Genomic DNA, 23,628 nt, shown 5'->3' on the forward strand with positions numbered 1-23,628 from the left:
CTTGTAATTTAATGCTCTGCCTCTCAGCAGTGAGAGCTGCAGCTTAATGACAACAGACAGCACATCCTGAGATGAAAGCCCTGTTCTCAAAATTTTGACAAGGTCCACGTACATTTAAAACATTTGTTTTTATTTTAATGCAGATTTTCAGATATGTGATTTTGGAAAATGCTCTCAGAAGGGACTTCAGTTCCTTGTCTACCATGTTTACAAATTAAGGAGACTGGTACAAATAATTTAAAAATGTCTTTTGCCTTGTGTTTAAACTCAGAGAAGCACAGCATTGGAATGTGTTGCTCCAGAAGCTTTGACCTCCGTCTTCCAGAAGAAAAAAATTGATGAACTGAAAGAGAGCAATTGATGCTTTGCTTTTCAGACAGTAATTAAGATGGAGAAAAGGCACCTAACAACAGCTTTCTCACCCTCCCTAGAACCCAGGGGAACAGAATTCAGTGTGAGCTGTGAAGATTTTCCCTGTTCTTAGGGTAGCACCTAAAGATGCCACCTCAGGATTCAGTGCAGGGCTCAGCCCAGGCATTGTCCCTTTTTCTGACCCCCAGTGCCGGTGACACAGTGAGTGGGGCAGTGCTTCTCGGCCCCAGCTCCCGTGCTGGAGCAAGGTGGGACCATCCAACCCCGAGCTTACCAACACCAGCCAGCGAATCCCACCAGTAAAGCTCTGACTGGCTTACACAGAACAGCCCGGTCCTGCCAGCCCTCCTGAACTCCCACAGCTCACGTTTGATTTCGAACTCATCTGAACAATAGCAGAACCTTTAAAAAGATGTTTGAATCTTTATCTCGTCTTTAAAGCTTCGTATTGCCCTTACATCTCCAGTTGGACTCCTAGAAGGAGGTTTGCCCTAGAATGACACATTCTGAGCAGAAAGATGCTGTCAGTCGAGTTTGTGGCTGTCACAGACACCCCTGAGCCGAGAAAAATCACCTGAAGCACCGACAGACGCCTCTACAAGGAGAGGAAACGTCCTCCAAACCGAACTGAGCGTTTCCCGGCCGCTCTCGGGAGGGGTCGCGCCCGAACCCCCCCGGACAGCGAACGCTCCTCGAGTGCCGGGCAGCCGAGCCCCGGCGGGGCCGGGGATGCGGGGCCGGGGGATGCGGGGCCGGGGGATGCGGGGCTCCCGTGAGGGGCCGGGGGATGCGGGATTCCCGTGAGGGGCCGGGGGATGCGGGGCCGAGGGATGCGGGATTCCCGTGCGGGGTTCCCGTGCGGGGTTCCCAGGGATGCGGGGCCGGGGGATGCGGGATTCCCGTGCGGGATTCCCCTGTGCGGAGGTCCCAGGGAGCGGCGGTGGCGCTCCCGCAGCATCCCCGGAGAGGCGGCGGGCGCTCCTCGCTCCCCGCCTCGCAGCGAGCGGTGCCCATGGGGCTGCGGGGAGCCCGGGGTGCCCCGAGGAGGAGGCGGTGTCGGGTTTGCCCCTGCCCTGAGGAAGAACGCCCAGGTGGGGACGCGCAGGTGGGAGCGGCCGGTGCCGGTGCCGGTGCGGGTTTGTGCGAGGGATGCGAAATGAGTTAATTCTGCTCGGAATTGCTGCTGGCGGGGAAGGAGCTGACGTGTGGAGACGCCTCCGGGGATGAGCCGCCGGCGGGGCCGGGAGCGCTCGGCACAGCCGGGCCGGGGGACGGGCGGGCACCGCTGCAGCTGCCCCCGGCTCCCTGCGGCATTCCGGCCCCTCCTGCGCCCGCAGCTCCCGGCGCATCGCACGGGCACAGCGGGGCAGCTGTCAAACGACAGCGCTTTGGGCCATGACACGGACCCGTCGCTGAGGGGAAACCCGAGAGTTGGGGGCTGGTTCGTGGGCGGGTTTTTGTTTCAAGTTAAGAATTCCTTTTTGCTCGTGGCTTAAACCCGAGCGGCTCAGCTCGGCTGGCGCGGGGAGCGCCCGCGTGTTCCGCTTCCCCCGCCGGAGCCCGCCCGCCGCCGCCGGGGATGGCGGCGTGGGATCCCCGCAGGATGGGGGCCCCGCGCAGGCAATGGGGGCCCCGCTGGCTGGGGACCCTCCTGGCCGCCTGCCTGGCCTCCCTGCCGGCCACCGGCGCCTGTCCCCGGCCCTGCGCCTGCCACGGCCCCGCCGAGCTCCACTGCACCTTCCGCTACTTCAGCGCCGTGCCCCCGCGCATCCCGCCCGACGTGCAGCGCATCAACCTGGGGTACGTGAGCTGCGCCACCCGAGCACCCCGCCTGCCTTTCGGCCCTTTGCACAGCAGTAATTAACCGTCCAGATTTAGGGCTAAATGTTAACCACAGCAATAGGTGAGTCTGTAATGTTCTGCAGCGCTCAGCAGGGGCTGCAGCCACAGCCAGCAGAGCCCGAGACCACCCACAGTAAGGAGAAATTTTGGGGATCTAGCACAGGACACATGAGAACTTCAGAACGTTTTGAACTTAACTTTCCTTTATATTACCTGAATGTGTTGTGTCTGTAGCATGGAACCTGGAAGAAGGCTGAAATAGATTTCTCTCTGGGGAAGGATAGTCCAGAGCTCAGAAAGTAGTCTGGAAAAGGAGCACAGATATTAAAATCTGCTCAGACTTTGCAGTGATGCAACACCAAGGTCGGGGGTTAGATCCCCCTGTGAGCCATTCTCCTAAGGGCTGGACTCAGTGATCCTTCTGGGTCCCTTCAGATCCAGCCTGTTCTGTGATTCTGTCACTCAGAATGTCCCACAGCATTAGGGTCTACGCTTTCATCTGCTGAGTTCAAGGGAAATTTCACTTGTCTGGCCATGTCAGCCTCCACGGTGGCTCTGTTCTCTGAATGGTTAAAGGAACAGGGAATAGATCATGCCCAGGCTTGTCTGGCCCCTTCTTGCAGTTTCCAGCAAGTGTCCTCTCTCTTAAATCAAATGACGAGACCCATCAGCAGTATTTGTCTGATCTGTGTGTCCCTTTTGATGCACATACCCTTTGAACCATCCAGATGTGTCTGCAGGAATACACAAGACACTTTTCACTGAAGTGGTAGCAAAGTGGACACAGACAAATGTGTTTCATTGCTGTCACTCACCCCACCCACTGGGAATTCACCATTCAACCCTGTCCTGGAAAAGTGACCACCTTTTGTGCCAGCCTGAAGGAATGATTCACTTTCCTCCTGGCAAGGGGAGTGCTGCTTACCTTCAGCCGTTCCCAAAGAGTGGTTCTTTTGTTTTGGGTTGGTTGGATTTAAAAGCTGCGAGTTGGGGCTGACTAAACCCATCCCATACAGCTACAACAGCCTGAGAAAGCTCAGCCCCACGGACTTTGCTGGCCTGGAGAAGCTGGAGTTACTGATGCTGCACAGCAATGAGATCAGTGCCATCCCTGAGAAGGTGTTCAGTGATTTACGCTCACTGCAGGTAAGAGCTGAATGAGCCAGTGTTAATTTGGTTATGATTTAACTCTCAGTGATACGGGTAGGCAGCCACAGGGCAGCCTTCTGCAGCATTTCAGTTTCCTGTTTCTTACCTTATTCATGTGAAAGTCAACAGCCTTCAAAATCCCCTATCCTGGTGGGAAATGTCTTTCCTTCCCAGGTGGGCACTCAGGTGCAGGGTGCAGAGCACAACAAACACTTTGGTAGGTATCTCTCAGCTATACCTGAGCAGGCAACTGCAGTCAAAACTCTCTTCCTACAGAGGAGAAAGATTGCAAAGCTCCAACTACTGTGTCTGGAAAGGAAACCTGTCATTGTTAATTTGTTAGTCAGTTTGGGGCTTTTTGAGGATTTTTTTCCACTGAGGTTTCCCTTTCCCTTCACTACAATCCTGTCCCTTTCTAGCCTTCATGAGAAAAAGGCCAAACTGTGCAGAAACTTAATACTGTATATAAACACTTTAGTTCTTTAAAGAAACTCCAGTTAGCTGGCATTCCTGGTCTGGTGAAGAACTTTCACTGCACAGAGCAACCTTCAGCAGCATTTAATAGGGGTCCTGTAACTTTGGCTTAATATTATGCATTTTTTACTTTGTCATGAACAGGTCTTAAAAATGAGTTACAACAAGGTCAGAGTGCTTCAGCAGGATGTATTTTATGGCCTGAACAGCTTGGTACGGCTGCATATGGACCACAATCAAATTGAATTTGTGAATCCCAATGTTTTCTACGGGCTCACTTCCTTGAGGCTGGTCCACCTGGATGGAAATTTCCTTCAGCAGCTGCACCCAGACACTTTTGTCACCTTGCGCTATAGCCAAATATTCAGAATATCCTTCCTGAAGCACATCTCTCTGTCTGACAATGTGCTGACTTCACTTCCACAAGAGATGTTTTCCTACATGTCAGAGCTCGAGAGCATTTACCTCCACGGAAACCCCTGGTCCTGCGACTGCAGCCTGCAGGGGTTTGCAGGGTGGGCACGGGAGAGACCAGGTGAGCTGAAGGCTTTGCTCATGCTCTTTAATCCTGTTGTAGCATCTTGCTCTTCCTGATACAGGTAACTGTCCTTTATTCATCTGTTTATTCTCCCAGAAAAGACTGGAAGGTAGGATTTGTGTAGGTGTGGGCAATCAGGATAAAGAGATTAACACCACTGCATTTCCCAGATTAAATGGATCTTGTGGCCATTCCCAAGTGCAGCTTTTCTTAATAAGAATTTTCCTTGGCCAGTTCAAAGCTTCTGTGCACTGGGAGAATCCACAGGCAACAAGCTAGCTTCTGTGGAATTGGCAAGAGCAAGAGCCACATTGCACTTGCTTCTTTAAAAGAAATTCAGGAACTCAGGGGACTCTAGGACTTTCTCTGCTGCTGCCATTCACATGTCACTTCAAGCTTTGGTTTTATTTTATTCAAAAGAACCACTTGTTAGTAGCTATATGTCATTTTTAATACTAAAACTTGTAGCACAGAAACTTACTGAGGTTTTCTTCTCTTCAGATGTTATAAAGTGCAGAAAAGAGAGAAGTTCTGGTGTCCAGCAATGCCCAGTCTGTGCTAGTCCCAAAACTCATAATGGGAAAAGTTTAGTGGATCTCCCTTCTGCATCTTTCACCTGCACTAAGCCAGTCATCCATGACTCCCTGAAATCCAGAAACCTCTCAGTGCCAGACGATGGGGACTTCAGCTTTGTGTCTCCCAAGGACTTGATGGCTCCGATAGGATCTGTGGTTTTGAATATGACTGACCAGGCAGGAAATCGAGGCAACTTGGTTTGCAATGTCCAGAGCCCTAAAGAAATGTCTCCCATCTCATTTGACCAAAGTGGCCCCAGCAGAGTGCTCAAAGCCTCGTTCTCAGCATTCCTGGTGTGTGGTATCGATTATGGGCACATCCAGCAGCTGTGGAGCATCCTGGCACTGTACAGCAGCTCTCCCGTGAAGCTGGAGCAAACTGTGCGGGCAGCCGGGGAGCCTTCAGTCAGCTACAAATACAAGCAGGTGTACAGTGAGAAAGATGAGCTCTTCACCAGGATCGAGGCAGAGCTGCGAGCGGAGCCAGCGTGGCTGCTGCAGAGGCAGGTGTCCCTGCAGCTGGACAGGACGGCCACCACGCTCAGCACGCTGCACCTCCGCTACACCGCCCAGGCCCGGGTGCCTCTGCCCAGCCAGGACAAGGAGCAGGGCAGACACGGCTGGGCCATCATTTCCAGGGACAACAGCACCCAAACGGAGCGTGCTGTGCTGGCGGGGGGCTCCGTGGAGCTGGGGTGCCGGGCGGCCGGGCAGCCAGCTCCTGCCGTGGAGTGGATCCTGGCTGATGGCAGCAAGGTGCGAGCTCCTCACGTCAGCGAGGATGGGAGGATCCTGGTCCTCAGGAGCGGCGTGCTGACACTGAGGACAGCTGACGTGTTTGACTCAGGCCTCTACCACTGCATCAGCACCAACCACAAGGATGCTGACGTGCTCACGTTCCGGATTACAGTGGTGGATCCTCACGTGGGACACAACGGTGTCAATGGAGCCCAGGTGCCGGCAGCTCTCGGCAGCACGCTGCACCTCCCCTGCACAGCCACGGCTGCCCCAGACCCTGCCATCACCTGGGTGCTACCTGAGCACACAATTCTCCATCAGTCTGCTGGAAACAAACACATTTTTGCCAATGGCACCTTGAGAATACAAGGGGTGACGCAGCGGGACGTGGGCTACTTCCGATGCCTGGCAGCCAACCGGTTCGGCGTTGATCTTTTGGTCTTCCAAGTGCTGGTGAGACAGGATGAAACCGCTCTGAAGAAAAAGCATGGGGCTGTGGGAGACTGGGAAGAAGGCTCTGGCAATGAGCTGCCGCGCTCTGCTGCAGCACAGAGACGTCCCTCGGGCACTGCAGGCACCCGGAGGGCTCTCGGGGAACCTGCTGCACCAGCAGCCAGCAGCCAGAGCACACGTCCGAGGAACAGCCGCGGGAAAACGCCTCACTGGCCCCTCACAGACAGGACAGGCCGGCGCTTCAGGGCACACAGGAGACAGTTTGTTTCCTCAGGCAGGAGAGTTGATCCACAGCGCTGGGCAGCCCTGCTGGAGAAAACAAAGAGGAACTCGACAGTGGCAGACAAACGAGGAGAAGCTGCAACAGAACCACCCATTCAAGCCCATAAGCTCTCAGAGGTACCTGAGGATGAGGAGGAGACATCTGGTGATCTCATATCTCCAGAAGAAGAATTCATGATAGCAGCAACAGAGAGATCCCCAGTATCTGCTCTGGGCAGAGCAACAGAGCTCACGATCACTGCAGGGCCCAAGGAAAATGCAAATCCCCCTCCTGCCCGGAGCACCTCCCTCCTGCTCACAGAGCCAATAACTCCCCGACCCTCACCTCTTCCACACCCTGGGGCGCCTGCCAGCAAAAGGCTGCAAACACTTCCAAAACCTACAGACTCATGGGAAAGATCTATTTTGAGTCAAATATCAGCAAATGATGTAAAACAGCCAACTGTACCTAGTGGGACAGCCACACTCTTCCCCGATGGGCAGAAGTCAATGTATTCTGGGGAAAGTGATGACCAGCACCTAAAATCTGCATCCATGACACCCATGACAGAAGCTACAGGCACCAGCAAGGCTGTAACTCCCCAAAGCACAGTAGACAAGTTACATATTCTTACTGACTCCATTGATAATGTCTCCACCAAAACAGTTCACCAGGTCCCTGTGGTGACAGTCAATGCACCAAGCTCTGAATTTGGCCCCATTTATTTTCATAGTACTCAGAAAGGAGGAACCCCTAATCCACCTGCCTCGACTTTCACTACTCATCAGCAAATTCAGGTTATCCAGGGCGTTCCAACTCATCCACCCCAGCTCCAGCAGCACCATGGAAGACGAAGGAAAATTTCTGGTCAGAGACGAATTGTTAGACCAGGACGTGTCCCAGGAATGAAAGAGCCCCGATACAATTTTGGGAGACCAGGGTCTGCCAGAGGAAGTACAGCTGTGGCTACAGGTGTCCAACTTAATATGAACTACGCATCAAATGTACCAAGCTCAAATAACTCCAGCAGTTCCATCAACCCATTCAGCCCAGACACACCCCAGTCCTCCCCCTCCACCATGAAAATGCCATTGGAGCGCCCCGTGGGTACCCATCAAAACACAGCTTTCCTCAGGGAAGAGGAAAAGAAACGTGGTGCAAGGCCAAAAGCTGCTGCCACAGTGGTGTCTGTCACTGCAGAGGACACTGCCACTCCTGCAGCCAGTGGATTGGGTGTGATGGGTTTGAAGCCCACAGTTACACTTGGTACTACTCCTCAAACCAACACCAGAGCCACCAAAAGCAAAATACTCAGAGTGGGAGGAAGGAGAGGTCAGAGGAGGAAGAGGCCTCCTAAAACACCTGCACCACAGCGTGTGGCTGCAGCCCAGAGCACTGCAGCCACCCCTGCAGCGAGCACAGCCACCCCTGCAGCCCAGAGCACTGCAGCCACCCCTGCAGCGAGCAATGCAACCCCTGCAGCCCAGAGCACTGCAGCCACCCCTGCAGCCCAGAGCACTGCAGCCACCCCTGCAGCGAGCACAGCCACCCCTGCAGCCCAGAGCACTGCAGCCACCCCTGCAGCGAGCAATGCAACCCCTGCAGCCCAGAGCACTGCAGCCACCCCTGCAGCGAGCAATGCAACCCCTGCAGCCCAGAGCACTGCAGCCACCCCTGCAGCAAGCAATGCAACCCCTGCAGCCCAGAGCACTGCAGCCACCCCTGCAGCGAGCACTGCAACCCCTGCAGCCCAGAGCACTGCAGCCACCCCTGCAGCAAGCACAGCCACCCCTGCAGCCCAGAGCACTGCAGCCACCCCTGCAGCCCAGAGCACTGCAGCCACCCCTGCAGCAAGCACAGCCACCCCTGCAGCCCAGAGCACTGCAGCCACCCCTGCAGCAAGCACAGCCACCCCTGCAGCCCAGAGCACTGCAGCCACCCCTGCAGCGAGCAATGCAGCCACCCCTGCAGTGAGCAATGCAACCACTGCAGCAACAAGCACAGGCACCCCTGCAGTGACAGCTCCTACCTCACCAGCTGTGCCCCCAAGCCCTGCACCTGCAAACGCTCTCCCTGGGAGCATCGGTGCAGGCTCCAGGACTGGAACAGCAGCACTGGGGGTCCCTGGGAGCCCCGAGGCCCCTCAGCCCGGGCCCATGGCAGCCGCGCCGGCAGCAGCAGCCCCGGGCACCTGCAGGAGCACCCTGTCAGTAACAGCACTGCCTGGCAGTGGGGCTGCCCAGAGCCCCCCCATGGCACCCCAAACCCCTCCGGGCTCACAGAGGAGCACCCGGCTGGCCACGGCACCTGCCCTGACCCCCACCGTGGGTGCCCAAACCTCACCATGGCCGGATGAGCCCCCTGGTGCCACCGGTGCCCCACCTGCTGCCGTCAGTGCCACGCCGGGGCCAGGACCTGCCCAGCGCACCAGAGCCACTGCCGGGGCAGGAGAAAGGCCCCAGCTGGGTCCGGGGGAGGGCGCAGCTCAAGCTCAGCCCGCGCTCCCGGCCAGAGCCCCCGCCGCGGTCACTGCTCCCAGCACCCGGCACCCCCGGCCCCTGCCAGCCCCCCGGGGGCACGGCCAGCCCCAGCTGCAGCCCAGGCCGCCTCCCGAGGGCTCCGAGAGGGGGAACACGCTGCAGGCACCGCAGGTCGCAGCTCCCTGGGGAGGGGACAAGGACGGCCCCGGCAGCGCCTCGTCTGACAGGCGGCACAATCGAGACACCACCACCCTGCCCACTCCCATCACCCTAGGATCTGCAAGCAAAGAACATTTTTCAAAGCCCAGGATAGTCGGAGGAAAAGTGGCTGCTTTCACTGTGCTGGCAGATTCTGATGCTTTTATTCCATGTGAAGCTACTGGGAACCCCCCTCCAACAATACAGTGGACCAAGATACCATCAGGTGAGCTTGATAAACCTCTCTAGAATTTACCTTCCATTAGCCCTGTAATTTGGCACCTCTTCTGTGTGCCAAACTCAAGCATTGCTTCATTTCAGAGTACTGTGAAATATTAGTGAAAGGCAAACTTGGAAACAGCGACAGAGACTCACTGGAGCAACTTAGTGCTGATTCTGGAACAGCTCTTTAGTGAAATGATTAAAAAAATCAAATCTATGTTTAATTATAATTCCTTGCTTATCGTGGGAAAAGTTCAGCATTTATTCTACATTACCTGCTATTCCAGCACAGTGAGACAAACAAAAACAAAAATGTGGTAAAAACCACTCAAACTGAGTTAGAGCTGTGCCAGGTTTGGATTGCAAAGCCCTGTGTGCTTTATCCAAACTTTGTCTCTACTGGAGATTCAGCTTCATTCTTACTTTAAAGCTTTGTCAGTCTATATGCAGAATTCTCTGATTTCTTTCTGGTTTATCACTGTTGTCTTGGTTATTTGGGCAGAGCAGAGCAGGTCAGGGTATTTGGGACTGAGGAAAATGCAACAAGAGGCAGGCAGTGCCAGGCTATCCCAGTCTGTCCCAGTTGTCCTAGGCAGTGCCAGGCTGTCCAGGTTATCCCAGTCTGTCCCAGGCAGTCCCAGTCTGTCCCAGGCAGTCCCAGTCTGTCCTAGTCTGTTCCAGTGTGTCCCAGTCAGTCCCAGTCTGTCTCAGTGTGTCCCAGTGTGTCCCAGGCTATCCCAGTCTATCCCAGTCTATCCCAGTCTGTCCCAGTCTGTCCCAGCGTGTCCCAGTCAGTCCCAGTCTGTCCCAGTCTGTCCCAGCGTGTCCCAGGCAGTCCCAGTCTGTCCCAGTGTGTCCCAGTCTATCCCAGTCTATCCCAGTCTGTCCCAGCGTGTCCCAGTCTATCCCAGTCTGTCCCAGCGTGTCCCAGGCAGTCCCAATCTGTCCCAGTCAGTCCCAGCGTGCCCCAGGCAGTGACTGTCCGTGCCTTGCTCCGCAGGGCGCGATGCCCCGGTGGCTCACGGCGATGCCCCGGGCCGCCGGTCGGTGCTGCCCAGCGGGACTCTGGCCATCGCCCGGGCGGGGCCGCAGGACGCCGGGCAGTACCTGTGCACGGCTGCCAACGCTCTGGGCTCGGCCCGGCTGCTGGCCACGCTGGCCGTGCGGGCGCTGCCGCCGCGCATCGCCGCCGCCCGCCCGCTGACCGCGCACTCCGGGGCGGCGGCGGCGCTGCCGTGCCGGGCCCGGGGCAGCCCCGCGCCCCGCATCTCCTGGCTGCTGCCCGACGGCACCGAGCTGCGCCCGGGCTCGGCGGGCCGCGGCAGGGCGAGGGTGCGAGCGGACGGCACGCTGCTCATCCGGGCCGTCACCGTCTACGACAGGGGCACCTACACCTGCCGGGCCCGCAACGCCGCGGGCTCCGACGCGCTGCCCCTCCGGCTGCAGGTGGTGGCGGCGCCCCCCGCCATCCTGGAGGAGAAAAGAGAGAACGTGGCAGGGGCGGCGGGGCAGAGCCTGAGCCTGCCCTGCACGGCGCACGGCGAGCCCGAGCCCGGCGTGCACTGGGTGCTGCCCGGCGGCGCCGCGCTGAGACCCCTGCAGGCGCTGCACGCCAGGCTGGTCCTGCTCGCCAACGGAACCCTGCTCCTGGGCAGCATCAGCCCCTCCGACAGCGGCACCTACGAGTGCATCGCCACCAGCTCCACGGGCTCGGACAGGAGGGTGGTCAGCCTCGTGGTGGAGCACAGAGACACACCTCCGACAATTGCCACCGCCTCCCAGGAACTGACGCGGCTGAACTTTGGGGAGAGGCTGCTTCTGAACTGTACAGCAAATGGGGAGCCCACACCCAGGATAATCTGGAGGTTGCCCTCCAAGGCTCTTGTGGACCAGTGGCACAGGTATGACCCTTTTTTTCCTCCTCCTATTTGGAGCTTCAAACATTGTCTGCTCTGGTGCTCATGTAAGAGCCTAATACAGCACTAATACACTGTAAACTAAACCAAACTTTAAGCATTTAACAGTTGTTGAACATCTGTTCTAATAGCATCTATATCTAATAACAGACCTATTAATAGATTACATCAATTGCCATAGGTGAATGAGGTCTCAAAACAGGTACAAGTCATATTTGAATTAAGGTAATTAATTACTGTCACCATGCACTGGCTGGCTGCTGTCAGTTTAGCGGAGGGGAAGTTATTTGTAACAGATTTGTGAAGCAGGGCTCAGGAGGGAGGGGTTTCTCTCATCTCTGCCCTGTCTGCCTTTGGGGGTGTCCCCCACCCCCTCCCACAGTAACACTCACCTCCACCTCAGGAGAGACAGCCCCAGCTCAGGGTGTTCCCAGCAGAGCCAGCACCGCTCACATCCACACAGCTCCAAACCTGGCAGCAACATCAGGGCAGGATGCGCTGGGTGGGCAGGGGGCATGGGCACAGCACCTGTGGAAAGGCCTCCTGTGTTGTACCCTGCTGCTAACACAGTCAGTCCCTTCCAGAGCTCAGTGTTCACCCCTAGCACTTGCTGCCGTAATTCTTTTCCTCTCTCTCTGTCCCAACAGAATGGGAAGTCGGATCCATGTCTACCCCAATGGATCCTTGGCTATTGAGGCAGTTACAGAAAAGGATGCAGGTGATTACCTGTGCGTCGCAAGGAACAGAATTGGGGAAGATCTGATCCTGATGAAAGTCAGCATCACAATGAAACCAGCCAGGATTGACCACAAACAGCAGCTGGAGAAGCTGGTGCCATACGGGAAGGATTTCAGAGTGGACTGCAAGGCCTCAGGCTCGCCCACCCCAGCAATATCCTGGGGCCTGCCGGACGGGACGGTGGTGAACAACGCGATGCTGGCGGACGACAGCGGGCACAGGGCTCGCAGGTACATCCTCTTCCACAACGGCACTCTGCACCTCAACAAAGCTGGAGTGGCAGAAGGAGGAGACTACACGTGCTACGCCCAAAACACTCTGGGGAGGGACGAGATGAAGATCCACGTCACAGTCGTTGTGGCAGCCCCTCAAATAAAGCACAATCACAAGACACACGTCACAGTGACAGCTGGAGACACAGCCCTGCTGGACTGTGAGGCTGCTGGAGAGCCCAGGGCACAGATATTCTGGTTGCTGCCCTCCAGTGAGATGATCTCCTCGTCCACAGAAAGGCACTCCCTGCACGCCAACGGCTCGCTGTCCATCAGCCAGGCTGGCCTGCTGGATGCTGGGGAGTACCTGTGTGTGGCTCAGAACCCTGGCGGGGACGACAGCAAGCTGTACAAGCTGGGTGTGGCTGCTAAACCCCCCATCATCAATGGTGTACACGGGAACAAAACGATCATGAAGGTGACGGCAGTGAGGCACTCCAAGAAACACATCAACTGCCGGGCAGAAGGGACACCTCCTCCCCAGATTATGTGGATCATGCCTGATAACATTTTCCTAACAGCCCCATATTACGGGAGCAGGATTGTGGTGCACAAAAATGGGACACTTGAGATTCGGAACATCAGGCCCTCAGACACGGGGGATTTTACCTGTGTGGCACGTAATGATGGGGGAGAGACTGTGCTGGTGGTGCAGATGGAAGTCACAGAAATGCTACGGAGACCAATGTTCAAAAACCCTTTCAATGAAAAAATAATAGCAAAACCTGGGAAACCTATCACACTGAACTGTTCTGTGGATGGAAACCCTCCCCCGGATATAAGCTGGATGCTGCCCAACGGCACGTGGTTTTCCAGCAGCATCAGGACACCCCAGTTTGTCGCAGGAAGCAACGGCGCCCTGACCATCCTGAGCCCCGAGAGCCAGCACGCCGGGCGGTACCGCTGCGCTGCGCGGAACCAGGTGGGCTACATCGAGAAGCTGATGGTGCTGGAGGTGGCCCAGAAGCCCAGGATCCTGACCCGGCCTGCGGGGCTGGTGCGGGGGGTCAGCGGGGAGCCCCTGTCTCTGCACTGCCTGGCCGAGGGCAGCCCCAGGCCCCGCTTGGCGTGGACGCTGCCGGGGGGGCGCGTGCTGGAGCGGCCGCAGCTCAGCGGGAGGCTCCTGCTGCTGGACAACGGCACCCTGGTCATCGGGGCAGCCTCGCCCCACGACACAGGCAGCTACCTGTGCCGGGCCCACAACGAGGCCGGGGACTCCTCCCTCACCATCCCTGTCATGGTCGCAGCCTACGCCCCGCGGATCATGGGCAGACCCCCCCCGGCCATCCACACCATGCCAGGGGCAGCAGTTCAGCTCCACTGCGTCGTGCTGGGCATCCCCAAGCCAGAAATCACCTGGGAGTTACCTGACCATTCCATTCTCTCCACAGCTCACCAGGGCCGGGGCTCTGGGGGCGAGCTGCTCCACCCCACGGGAACCCTGCTCCTGCAGAACCCCCAGCCCTCCAGTTCTGGCACGTACAGGTGCACAGCGAGGAACCCTCTGGGCACTGACACTGCAGCCACCTACGTCCATGTCATCTGAGCCAGAAACACAGCAGGAATGGTGGGGAACACAGGCTGCAGCCAGGCTGGGCTCAGCCCTGCAATGGCTTCAATCAAAGGCAGCCAAAAGCACCTGAGTGCCTGGGCACATCACAGCATTCAGTCTGCAGTCACTGGGCAAAAGGAGAGAGGAAAGGGAAAATTAGCTCTAGCATTATTTCCTAGCATTGGTTCTCTCCATGTTCAGGGGATTTAAAGGACAGCAACATTAAGGCACTTAAGTGCCCAAGCCATGGCAGGAACAAACCCCACAGTGCCCGAGCCACGGCAGGAACAAACCCCACTGTGCCCAAGCCATGACAGGAACAAACCCCACAGTGCCCAAGCCATGGCAGGAACAAACCCCATTGTGCCCAAGCCATGGCAGGAACAAACCCCACAGTGCCCAAACCACGGCAGGAACAAACCCCATTGTGCCCAAGCCATGGCAGGAACAAACCCCACAGTGCCTGAGCCGCAGGTGCCCAAGCCACAGGCTGTACCGCCCTGGCACAGGGGCCAGCAGGTGGGGAGGGCAGCGAGGGCAGGAGGGTGTCCTGCACAGCAAGGACGCAGGGAGCACCTGAGAACTCTCAGAACACCTGAGGGCTCCCTTCCTGACAGCCTGCAGAAGGGAAGGCTTCAGGATGCCCCGCTGCAGCTGTGGCGCTGAGCACAGCGGGATCAGCACCCCAAACTCAGCGCCCACCATCCGTCCCTGGGCCCTCAGCTTTACAGACCTGCCTCCTCAATCCACAACTGTTTTTCTCATTAGACCCAGTGAAAATGCACGTGCTTCTAATGCTTTTAATTAAGTGATTCTTTGGAAATCTGGTGTGCTGAATAAAACTGGAGTAATCCTGTACCCTAATAACTCCGTGGGCGCTACAGAAACCGCCCCAGCTTTGCTCAGCAAAACCTGGTGCTTACTGAAGGCAGTTTCAGTGTTTTACAAGACTTCAGCATCTTTTCCCTTTCTGAAACCAAATCCCTCACTTTAAACATGTGTAATCTCCTGGCTACCAGGCTGTAGGAACTGCTGAGGTTATCAAAGGCACTAACCAGCACATGGAGGTTTTTGGGGAGCATAAACCCAGCCCACAGCACCTTCTGCTGTGCAGGTGCTGGCAGAGGAGTCTGCACCAGGCAGGTGCCCATTGCCACAACACTCTCCCATCAGTTTGTTCAACATATAAGAACTATTTTAAAAACCCTCAAAAATGGATGCAAATTATATAAGATTAATGCTTTTTAACTCAAAAGCTGCAATTTCAGCATGACTGTATTTTCTCTACTTTTCTATAGCAAACTTTTCCTAGTTATCCTCACCTACCTGAAATATGTTTGGAAAAACTGTGGAAATAAAGGAAACAAGCATAATGAGATTTAAAAAGGATTTGTCAGTGACAGTTGTTGGGTAAAATCATTCCCTAATCCAGCAAAGGCTCCAATCCAGCAGAAAGTTATGTCTCAGAAGGAATTCAGTTTGTTTGGCTGTCTTCATGCAACTCTGGTTTATTACTAACAATTTAATTTAAAAGGATCTTCAAACAGGAAACCCCATTTTCCCCCCAGCCTGTTAGCAGTACAGCCCAAAAATCAAGGGCCCCAAGTCAGGAGCAGTGCCCTGTGGTGGGACACAGCAGGGGCAGCAGGGATGCTCCCCAAGGACAGCACAGGGACAGGGAGCAGGGCCAGCCACCAGCGCCTCACCTGGTCAGGGGCTCCCTTCTCTGTCCACAGGGGACAAAGCCCCCTGTCCCTCCCCTCCCCTCTCCCCGTGTGTTCCCTGTGTGACTGGAATGCTGCACGGCTGCACTTGGCCACTTCTAAAACCATTCCACCAGAAAAGCCCAGGGATGGGCAGGAGATGGAAGCAGCAGTGATCCTTCCCCACAGCTGCCAGTTCCCCATAGAACCAAACACAAATCCAAGTCCTCCAACAAAGCCTTTGCCACTCTAGACAGGATATCCTTACAGAGATGAGGAGAAAAATCACCAGTGATGCAGCTATTGGAAATACTTGTGAGTATCCACCTCTGTAGAGGCACAGCCTGGATTAAACCCGATTCTGGCCTGAAAATTTAAATGGGCAAAGCAACTTTGAAAACTGCCACTTGTGAATGAGAAAGAAAAAGCTCAAAGACTGTGGGCTGCTCTATGTTCTGTGTCACATAAAGCATCTCGCTACTGCTGCTGAACAAAAGTTGTGTGTCACATCAAAAGCATGGCCTGAACATCTTATATTTCAAGCCAATTTTGTGATATGCAGCAGTTTATGCACTCTCTGCCGCTTGATTAAAACCATGTATCGCTCTGTCAGACTTCAAAGGTCATCTTATACATTTGTTTTCAAAAGCAGCATATCCTTAAACTTTTTAGCCACTCTCTACTATATTCTGAAGACTTTACACAGTTACAATACAGGTTAGTTGTATTTGGAGCTTCAGGAAGGAATATTTAATATTTATAACTGGAGCCAAAATTTTAAACTGCTGCTCTAAGTCACAGGAATGTTTCTCAAATCGTCACACAGTGCTGCCCTCTGGAGCCAGTAAATCGCTGTAAAACTCTAATTCACTAACTAGAGGAAACAGACAATGCCCCACAAAATAAAGCACCGATCTGAAATGCTGAAAAAATGTGAGCCTGTGGATTTATTACAGCCAGAAGATGGCAAATTATCCACCATGGCTCTTGGTATGAATCACAGAGGAAATAACCCAAAGGGCCTTTGTTCCTTTAATTGTCCATTTCTCCCTTCACTCAGCACAGAACCCCACCAGCTCTGACACTGCCACCACAGGAGTTGTTCTGGCTTATCCCTCCACAAAGTTCAGCGCCTTGGCAGAGACAGAGCTACAACTGAGAGCAGAAAAGCCCTTTGAGACCCCCCAGCTGACAAAGGAATCAGCCAAACGGGGCGAGAAACAGGAGCGGGTCAAAGTCTGCAGGCTGTGCTCCCAAGCTGGGACCAGGGGCTGGCTGTGCAGGAGGAGGCTGGGCTGGGGAGGGGTCCCACAGGTGTTCCCCGAGGTGTGCCCCCAGCCTGCACCCCCAGGCTGCACCCACAGGTGTTCCCCTAGCCTGTACCCCTGGCCCGTACCCACAGGTGTTCCCCGAGGTGTGCCCCCAGGCTGAACCCCCAGGCTGCACCCCCAGGCTGCACCCCCAGGCTGCACCCACAGGTGTTCCCCTAGCCTGTACCCCTGGCCCATACCCACAGGTGTGCCCCCAGGCTGTGCCCCCAGGCTGAACCCCCAGGCTGTACCCCCAGGCTGTACCCACAGGTGTTCCCCTAGCCTGTACCCCTGGCCCATACCCACAGGTGTTCCCCGAGGTGTGCCCCCAGGCTGAACCCCCAGGCTGTACCCCCACAAGTGTTCCCCTAGCCTGTACCCCTGGCCCATACCCCCAGGTGTACCCCAGGCTGTGCCCCCAGGCTGTACCCCCAGGCTGTACCCCCGGCCCATACCCCCATACCCCCAGGCTGTGCCCCCGGGCTGTACCCCCAGGCTGTACCCCCGGCCCATACCCCCAGATGTGCCCCCAGGCTGTACCCCCAGCCTGCAGCCCCACAGGTGTTCCCCCAGGCTTACCCCCAGACTGTACCCCCAGGCTGTACCCCCAGGCTGTGCCCCCACAGGGCAGGGGCTGTGTGAGCCAGCAGGGATGGCAGTGAGGAGCAGGAGGAGGCACTCTGTGTGAGCTGGCCTGTGCATGGTCCTAAAATACACAGCAGAAGGAAATGTGAATTCATACCTTCCTAACTCATAAGTAATGGCCATTTTCCTACTGAATTATGAAGAGACAGAGACACATCCTTTGTTGTTGGCAGTGATGTGAACTCCAGGTGAGGTCTGGTGATTCCCACTGCCAGCTCCAGGCACATCCCAGCCTCAGGAGCAGGCACCTTCTCCAGGCATGGTCAGGTGGAGCACCAGGACAGCTCAAAGCATCGGGATATAAGCAACATGAAGAACACCACTGAAACATCAAAAAGGCCAGAAAATCATCTTAGAATTACAGCTACTTAAGCCACAGCACATGGGGAATGCAGCTGGATGCTGAGGGAATATCCTTGGGCAACCCAGCTGGATGCTGAGGGAATCCTGGCACACCCACACCAGCCTGGCCACGCTGGTGCCAGGCATCATTTCCAAAATCCTGCTCTAAGTGACTGCTCAGCTCAGGAACCCACAGCCCCAGCCCCAACAGGAGGGAAGGCATCTCAGACACCAGACCAGGCTGCACAGCAGGACAGTTTAGTGTGTGAGACTTTTCCAAACTGCTTCCATTTGAATGGGACCTGGGTTCAAACCAACGTGTTTGGTGTCAACATAGCATGACCAGGAAGCATTTCAGAAGCTGCTCCTGCAGTAACAGCTACAGCTTGCCCCAGACAGGAGGAAGCACACACAGACCTGGGTGAGAGTTAGCAGGGCTGCCAGGCCCTGGTGATGCTCTCGGAGCCCCTGTGCCCCCACCTCCTTCTGGGGAGCACACACCCCCATCAGCCAGACAGAAACGGGGCCAGGGCACAACACCATGCTGCTTTCACTATTAGAAAACATCCACTTTCTGCATGAATCATTTCCTTGTACTTTTACTAAATTTAAGCAAGTGGCTTTGCAAGGTTTTTGGGGTTTTTCTCTTTGTTTGAAGAATGTAAGTCTTCTTTTCATCTCTTCTTTAAATGCAACATAGAAAGTACATAATGGAAGTTTAGTGCCCCAACCATGAATAAAAGTAACTGAGTGTCTTGCAGGGTTCCTAAATTTAACAGAATATGAAGAAAATCCTAGAAATCTCTTCCCATGCCCACATTCCTGTATTTTTATCTTCTTCTATTTCTTCTTGTTATCACCGGGAATGTTTCAGTCTTTCTTCTTTTTCCAAAAGACACTTTCTTCTTTTTCCCAGACACTAGGAATGACAGGATTAAAACATGAGCACAGAAAGCAATTCAAAGGAAATGCTGAAAATGGCACACATGGCACTTACTTTTAATTTCTTCACTGAATGCCTGTAAGTCCTTTGGTTGTGCTCAGACCCTCCTTGGGAGGCGTTTGACAGGTCTGAGGTGAGTGTCCCACTGATGAGGACCCCCAGCATGTCACAGCAGTTCACTGGTGGTGAACAACTCCCTGAAGTGAAGACACACATTATCCTGGGGAGCTGTGGCTGCCAGGAGGCCCAGAGAGATCTGATCCATGGCAGAGGCCCCAGGGCAGCTGCCAGCACAGCCAGCCAAGAGAGCCAGGGGCAATTACAGCGTCCAACAAGGGAAAATGCTCTGGGGAGGAAAAGAGAATAAAGGATCCAGTGCTTTCCCAAATGGAGGCACAGCCAGCACAGAACCTCTAAACCTCTGAATGGAGCAGTATCAGGAGAAAAAGATAACAATTACACACATGCAACCTAGGCTTAAAGCTGTAATGACAGGAGACAGCTGTCAGAACAGTGCAGAGGTTCTTGCTGCTCTGCAGACCTGCAGCCCCTGAGGATGGCCTGGAGGAGCAGCAGGGCCACTCTGGGCTGCACTGGTGCTCCCCTGATTGTGTCACACATGCCCACTCTGGGCTGCACTGGTGCTCCCTGCACTGTGTCACACATGCCCACTCTGGGCTGCACTGGTGCTCCCCTCATTGTGTCACACATGCCCACTCTGGGCTGCACTGGTGCTCCCTGCACTGTGTCACACATGCCCACTCTGGGCTGCACTGGTGCTCCCCTCACTGTGTGTCACACATGCCCACTCTGGGCTGCACTGGTGCTCCCTGCACTGTGTCACACATGCCCACTCTGGGCTGCACTGGTGCTCCCTGCACTGTGTCACACATGCCCACTCTGGGCTGCACTGGTGCTCCCTGCACTGTGTCACACATGCCCACTCTGGGCTGCACTGGTGCTCCCCTCATTGTGTCACACATGCCCACTCTGGGCTGCACTGGTGCTCCCCTCACTGTGTGTCACACATGCCCACTCTGGGCTGCACTGGTGCTCCCTGCACTGTGTCACACATGCCCACTCTGGGCTGCACTGGTGCTCCCTGCACTGTGTCACACATGCCCACTCTGGGCTGCACTGGTGCTCCCCTCATTGTGTCACACATGCCCACTCTGGGCTGCACTGGTGCTCCCCTCATTGTGTCACACATGCCCACTCTGGGCTGCACTGGTGCTCCCTGCACTGTGTCACACTCTGGGCTGCACTGGTGCTCCCTGCACTGTCACACATGCCCACTCTGGGCTGCACTGGTGCTCCCTGCACTGTCACACATGCCCACTCTGGGCTGCACTGGTGCTCCCTGCACTGTCACACATGCCCACTCTGGGCTGCACAGGGATCACTCTGGAATAAAACAGCTCGCCAGCCCCCAGAGCTGGGCACTGCAGCTCCCTGCTCCTCACCTCCTCCCCAGCAGCTGCTGCATCTTTTCAAACATCAGGAGAGCCTCAAGCAGCCAGTCTGGGACCAGGAATGCTGCTGTTCACAGTATGCAAAACTCTTCAGCACTCTCTCTGTGCCAGCTGCAGAGGGTGACAGGTCTTCCTAAAGAAGGACAGTTTTAAACTTATACAAACGTTCCAGGATCAAGGAAGGGGCTGGGAAGACATGCTCTCAGGGCTAACACCTTTATTGTTTTTCCTAGAAAGAACTGAAATCAGACTCCAGTTCATTACATTTCTCTGCAACAAATTTAGGAGAAAAGATGTATTCACACTCACAAGAGGAACAAGACCTCCCCATTTTCCCCTCCTGGGACTGCTCCTTTTGGCACAGCACTGTAATTTCCCTGGGTTTACACCATCAAACTGCTGACATAAAACTGCTGACACACACCCACCTGACAAAGGTGCTCACAGCTCTGTGCTTGCCTTACCTGAGGAACCTGATTGTGCAGGGGTGCCAGGAGCCCTTCCCTTTGCTCATCCTGACCCTCAAGGCGAATGAGTGCCAGTGGCAGGAAGGGCTGCTGGCTCAGCAGGGACAGCTTTAGGAGAAGCAAACACAGCACTGCATTAGTAAAGTTATTTTGATACTTCCCATCCTCAGTCCCTTCCCTGTTTTGTCTACCCATTTTCCCCTAAAGTGGCACTGCTGCATCTGTGTCTGTTTCTGTTTTAGTCAATTTAAGTCTTGGCAGAGGCATTCAGGACCATGCAGGAAGGCAGAGCCCCAGCCAGCCCAGCTGCACTGAGATCCCCCAGCTCAGGGGCCCTCAGGGAGCTGCTCCACACCTGAATGTGACCCACTCTTCTCAGATGCCCTTTCTCCAAGTTCTATCTCTCCCTTTGATTTATTAACATTCTGCAGTTCAAGACAGAATTGACCAGTGGCCCCTCAATCTCACTGCCAGCCCACTCCTTCAGCCAGGAAGGATGAGAGGAAGGACCTGGCAGGGAGATAAAACAATGAGGAGAGTGGCACCAAGGCCACATGAACCCAAAGCCACCCCAGAATGCTCTGATAAAACTGGAGCTGCTTTGTCAGCACTGACCTGCAGCAGCTACCATTTATCTGATGCTTTTCTTCAGCAAAGCCAGTAAAAATTTTGAATTACTAATGCAGGGTGCCAACAAGCTGAACTAGTGCCAAACCAAAAGCAGTTACTTGTTTGGAAGATAGAGCTCACCACTCGTGGAGAGCTGCTCAGAGTGATGCTTTTGCAACTCCCACAATGGCAGACACCCAGGATTTGTGGCAAAACACAGAAAACCCATCTGAGACCCTATTTCCTATCTATATTTGAGAGGGACTTGCCTGAGTTTAAATGCACTGGGACTCGGGGATGGAGGTCAGGGTGAGCATCTGAAACAGTCACACGTGCCTGTAGCCTCCCCTGGGGCTGAGCCACAGGGAAATGTGGCTTTGACCTGGGCTCTGCTCCCTGCAGGACACAACAGCAGCCACATTCCTGCCTTGTTCCCAGGGTTTCCTTTCCCAGCAGCATTCCCCCAGCAGTGAGCCAGCACCAGCTGTTTCCCACACAAACACTGCCATGAACACCCCACACAGGACTCTGCACACCCTTACCCAGCACCACAATTGCCTTCAGGACTGCACACACAGCCCCCACTTCGATGCTGTTGTGAGCAGCAGCCAAGAGGTGACAATCACAAGAAGAACAAATTCCAGAAAATAATTTCTCTGTGCCAAGAAGAGGAAATCTTGTAAAAAATGGGTATTTTTTATCAACTAACATTTCCTTTGTGCGAAATCCTCCTCAGCCAGAACAGCTACAGAAGCTCATGAGCTGAAGAAAGAATTTAATCTTCTGGCATTGAAACTGCAGCCTAACAGGTAAGTGATTAATTCAGCTGGGGTATGTGGTTATGATGGATTAATATCAAAATAAGCTGTGGGCACTGAAATGGGAAAATGGAGCCTGTTGGTTCACTGTGTCCATGTGAACAGGGAACTTAACCACGATGAGACACTGAAGCCTGTGTTGGTTTTGACACCACAGATTTAGGAAATTACTTCCCTTACCTCACCTGCATGACAAAATTAAGTGCTGTAAATGCTTGAAATCACACTTACTCTCCATTTCCATGTCAGGCTCCCAAACAGCACAGGGTCAGTGCCTCTGCCCTTCTCAACACTGCCAGGTGCAGAGAATGAATAAGTTTCAGTAAATTCCTCTAGTTTTACTGACATCCAAACCATTTCCCAAACAATTAAGGTTATTGGTATCATCAGTAGTGAAACATCTGTGATTTTCAACTTGCACTGTGGATATTTTCACCCATGAAAACATACAGCCATCAAAAAGCAGCCGTGGGTTCACAGAGGTGTGCGAGGCACCCAGCTCGGGGGCAGAGGCGTGTGGGGCACCTCTGCCCAGCTCTGTGTCACTGCAGGACCCTGCCCCTGCCCAGCCAGCACTGCCGTCAGGAGGGAGACCAGCCACAGAATCTACTGGCATTAAAGAACTTCAGAGATCCCACACAGTGTAATGTGGGATTTGGGGCATGATTCAGGGTTATGTAACAGCTGAAGAAACAGCAGAGTTGACTCACCCCAGTGCAAGTTATGTTCTCTCTATTCTAGAGTGAAACTCATTTGGCTGCATTTAGATGTTCCCCTTTGTGCTCTTACAAAACTGCTTCCTCTCAGCTGCTCTGCCCTGCCAAGGATGCCCCACACTCCAGAGAATCACAGACTGGTTTGTCTTGGAGGGAACTTAAAAACTCATCCCATTCCACCCCTGCCATGGCAGGGACACCTCCCACTGCCCCAGGTGCTCCCAGCCCCAGTGCCCAGCCTGGCCCTGGGCACTGCCAGGGATCCAGGGGCAGCCCCAGCTGCTCTGGGCACCCTGTGCCAGGGCCTGCCCACCCTCACAGGGAACAATTTCTTCCTCACATCCAACGTAAACCTAGTCTCTGCCAGTTTAAAGCAATTCCCCCAGTAAAAACTCTTATTACTTTTAAAAATCAGATTTTTCAAAAGCTGTGTAGACAAAATCCATAATCTATGAATTACACATTTAATAAACAAAACACCCATCATAATAGGAGGCAAGGACCTAATGCAGAACCTTCCCTCATTTCCAGACTTAAACAGGAAAGGATTGTCCTGAGCTGCTCAGTCTGAAACAGCAAAACTGCTGATGCCAAACAACAACAACAACTGCTGGTAGCAAACAACAACAACAACTGCTGATGCCAAACAACAACAACTGCTGGTAGCAAACAACAACAACAACTGCTGGTACCAAACAACAACAACTGCTGGTAGCAAACAGCAACAACTGCTGGTGCCAAACAACAACAACAACTGCTGGTACCAAACAACAACAACTGCTGGTAGCAAACAGCAACAACTGCTGGTACCAAACAACAACA

General features: G+C 54.5%; 1 protein-coding gene and 1 long non-coding RNA gene across 2 annotated transcripts; one reads left to right on the forward strand and one right to left on the reverse strand.

The window, feature by feature from the left end:
- The first annotated feature begins 1,952 nt into the window (after positions 1–1,952).
- Positions 1,953–15,587, forward strand: IGSF10 (immunoglobulin superfamily member 10). The gene is made up of 7 exons (XM_071438276.1): positions 1,953–2,172; positions 3,231–3,360; positions 3,982–4,372; positions 4,877–7,795; positions 8,426–9,307; positions 10,304–11,204; positions 11,867–15,587. The coding sequence occupies exons 1-7, from the start codon at positions 1,976–1,978 to the stop codon at positions 13,773–13,775; spliced, it is 7,329 nt and encodes a 2,442-aa protein (XP_071294377.1). The 5' UTR covers positions 1,953–1,975; the 3' UTR covers positions 13,776–15,587.
- A 2,716-nt stretch (positions 15,588–18,303) lies between these two features.
- LOC139594712 (uncharacterized) lies at positions 18,304–20,730 on the reverse strand. Its single transcript, XR_011680742.1, has 4 exons — positions 20,661–20,730; positions 20,188–20,329; positions 18,779–19,070; positions 18,304–18,700 (listed from the first exon to the last, which is right to left on the reverse strand). It is a non-coding gene; the product is annotated as an uncharacterized lncRNA (long non-coding RNA).
- Between the last annotated feature and the right edge of the window lie 2,898 nt (positions 20,731–23,628).

Source organism: Agelaius tricolor, unplaced genomic scaffold (genome assembly GCF_023055355.1).
Source record: "Agelaius tricolor isolate 1412-34295 unplaced genomic scaffold, bAgeTri1.0.p SCAF_12, whole genome shotgun sequence".
Taxonomy (NCBI): domain Eukaryota; kingdom Metazoa; phylum Chordata; class Aves; order Passeriformes; family Icteridae; genus Agelaius; species Agelaius tricolor.

Excerpts from the sequence above, each read along its gene's own strand:
- IGSF10 (XM_071438276.1), top strand. The coding sequence starts at position 1,976 with ATGGGGGCCCCGCGCAGGCAATGGGGGCCCCGCTGGCTGGGGACCCTC. Across the intron at positions 2,173-3,230 it reads GTGCAGCGCATCAACCTGGG|CTACAACAGCCTGAGAAAGC; the intron begins GTACGTGAGCTG and ends CATCCCATACAG. Across the intron at positions 3,361-3,981 it reads GTGATTTACGCTCACTGCAG|GTCTTAAAAATGAGTTACAA; the intron begins GTAAGAGCTGAA and ends TGTCATGAACAG.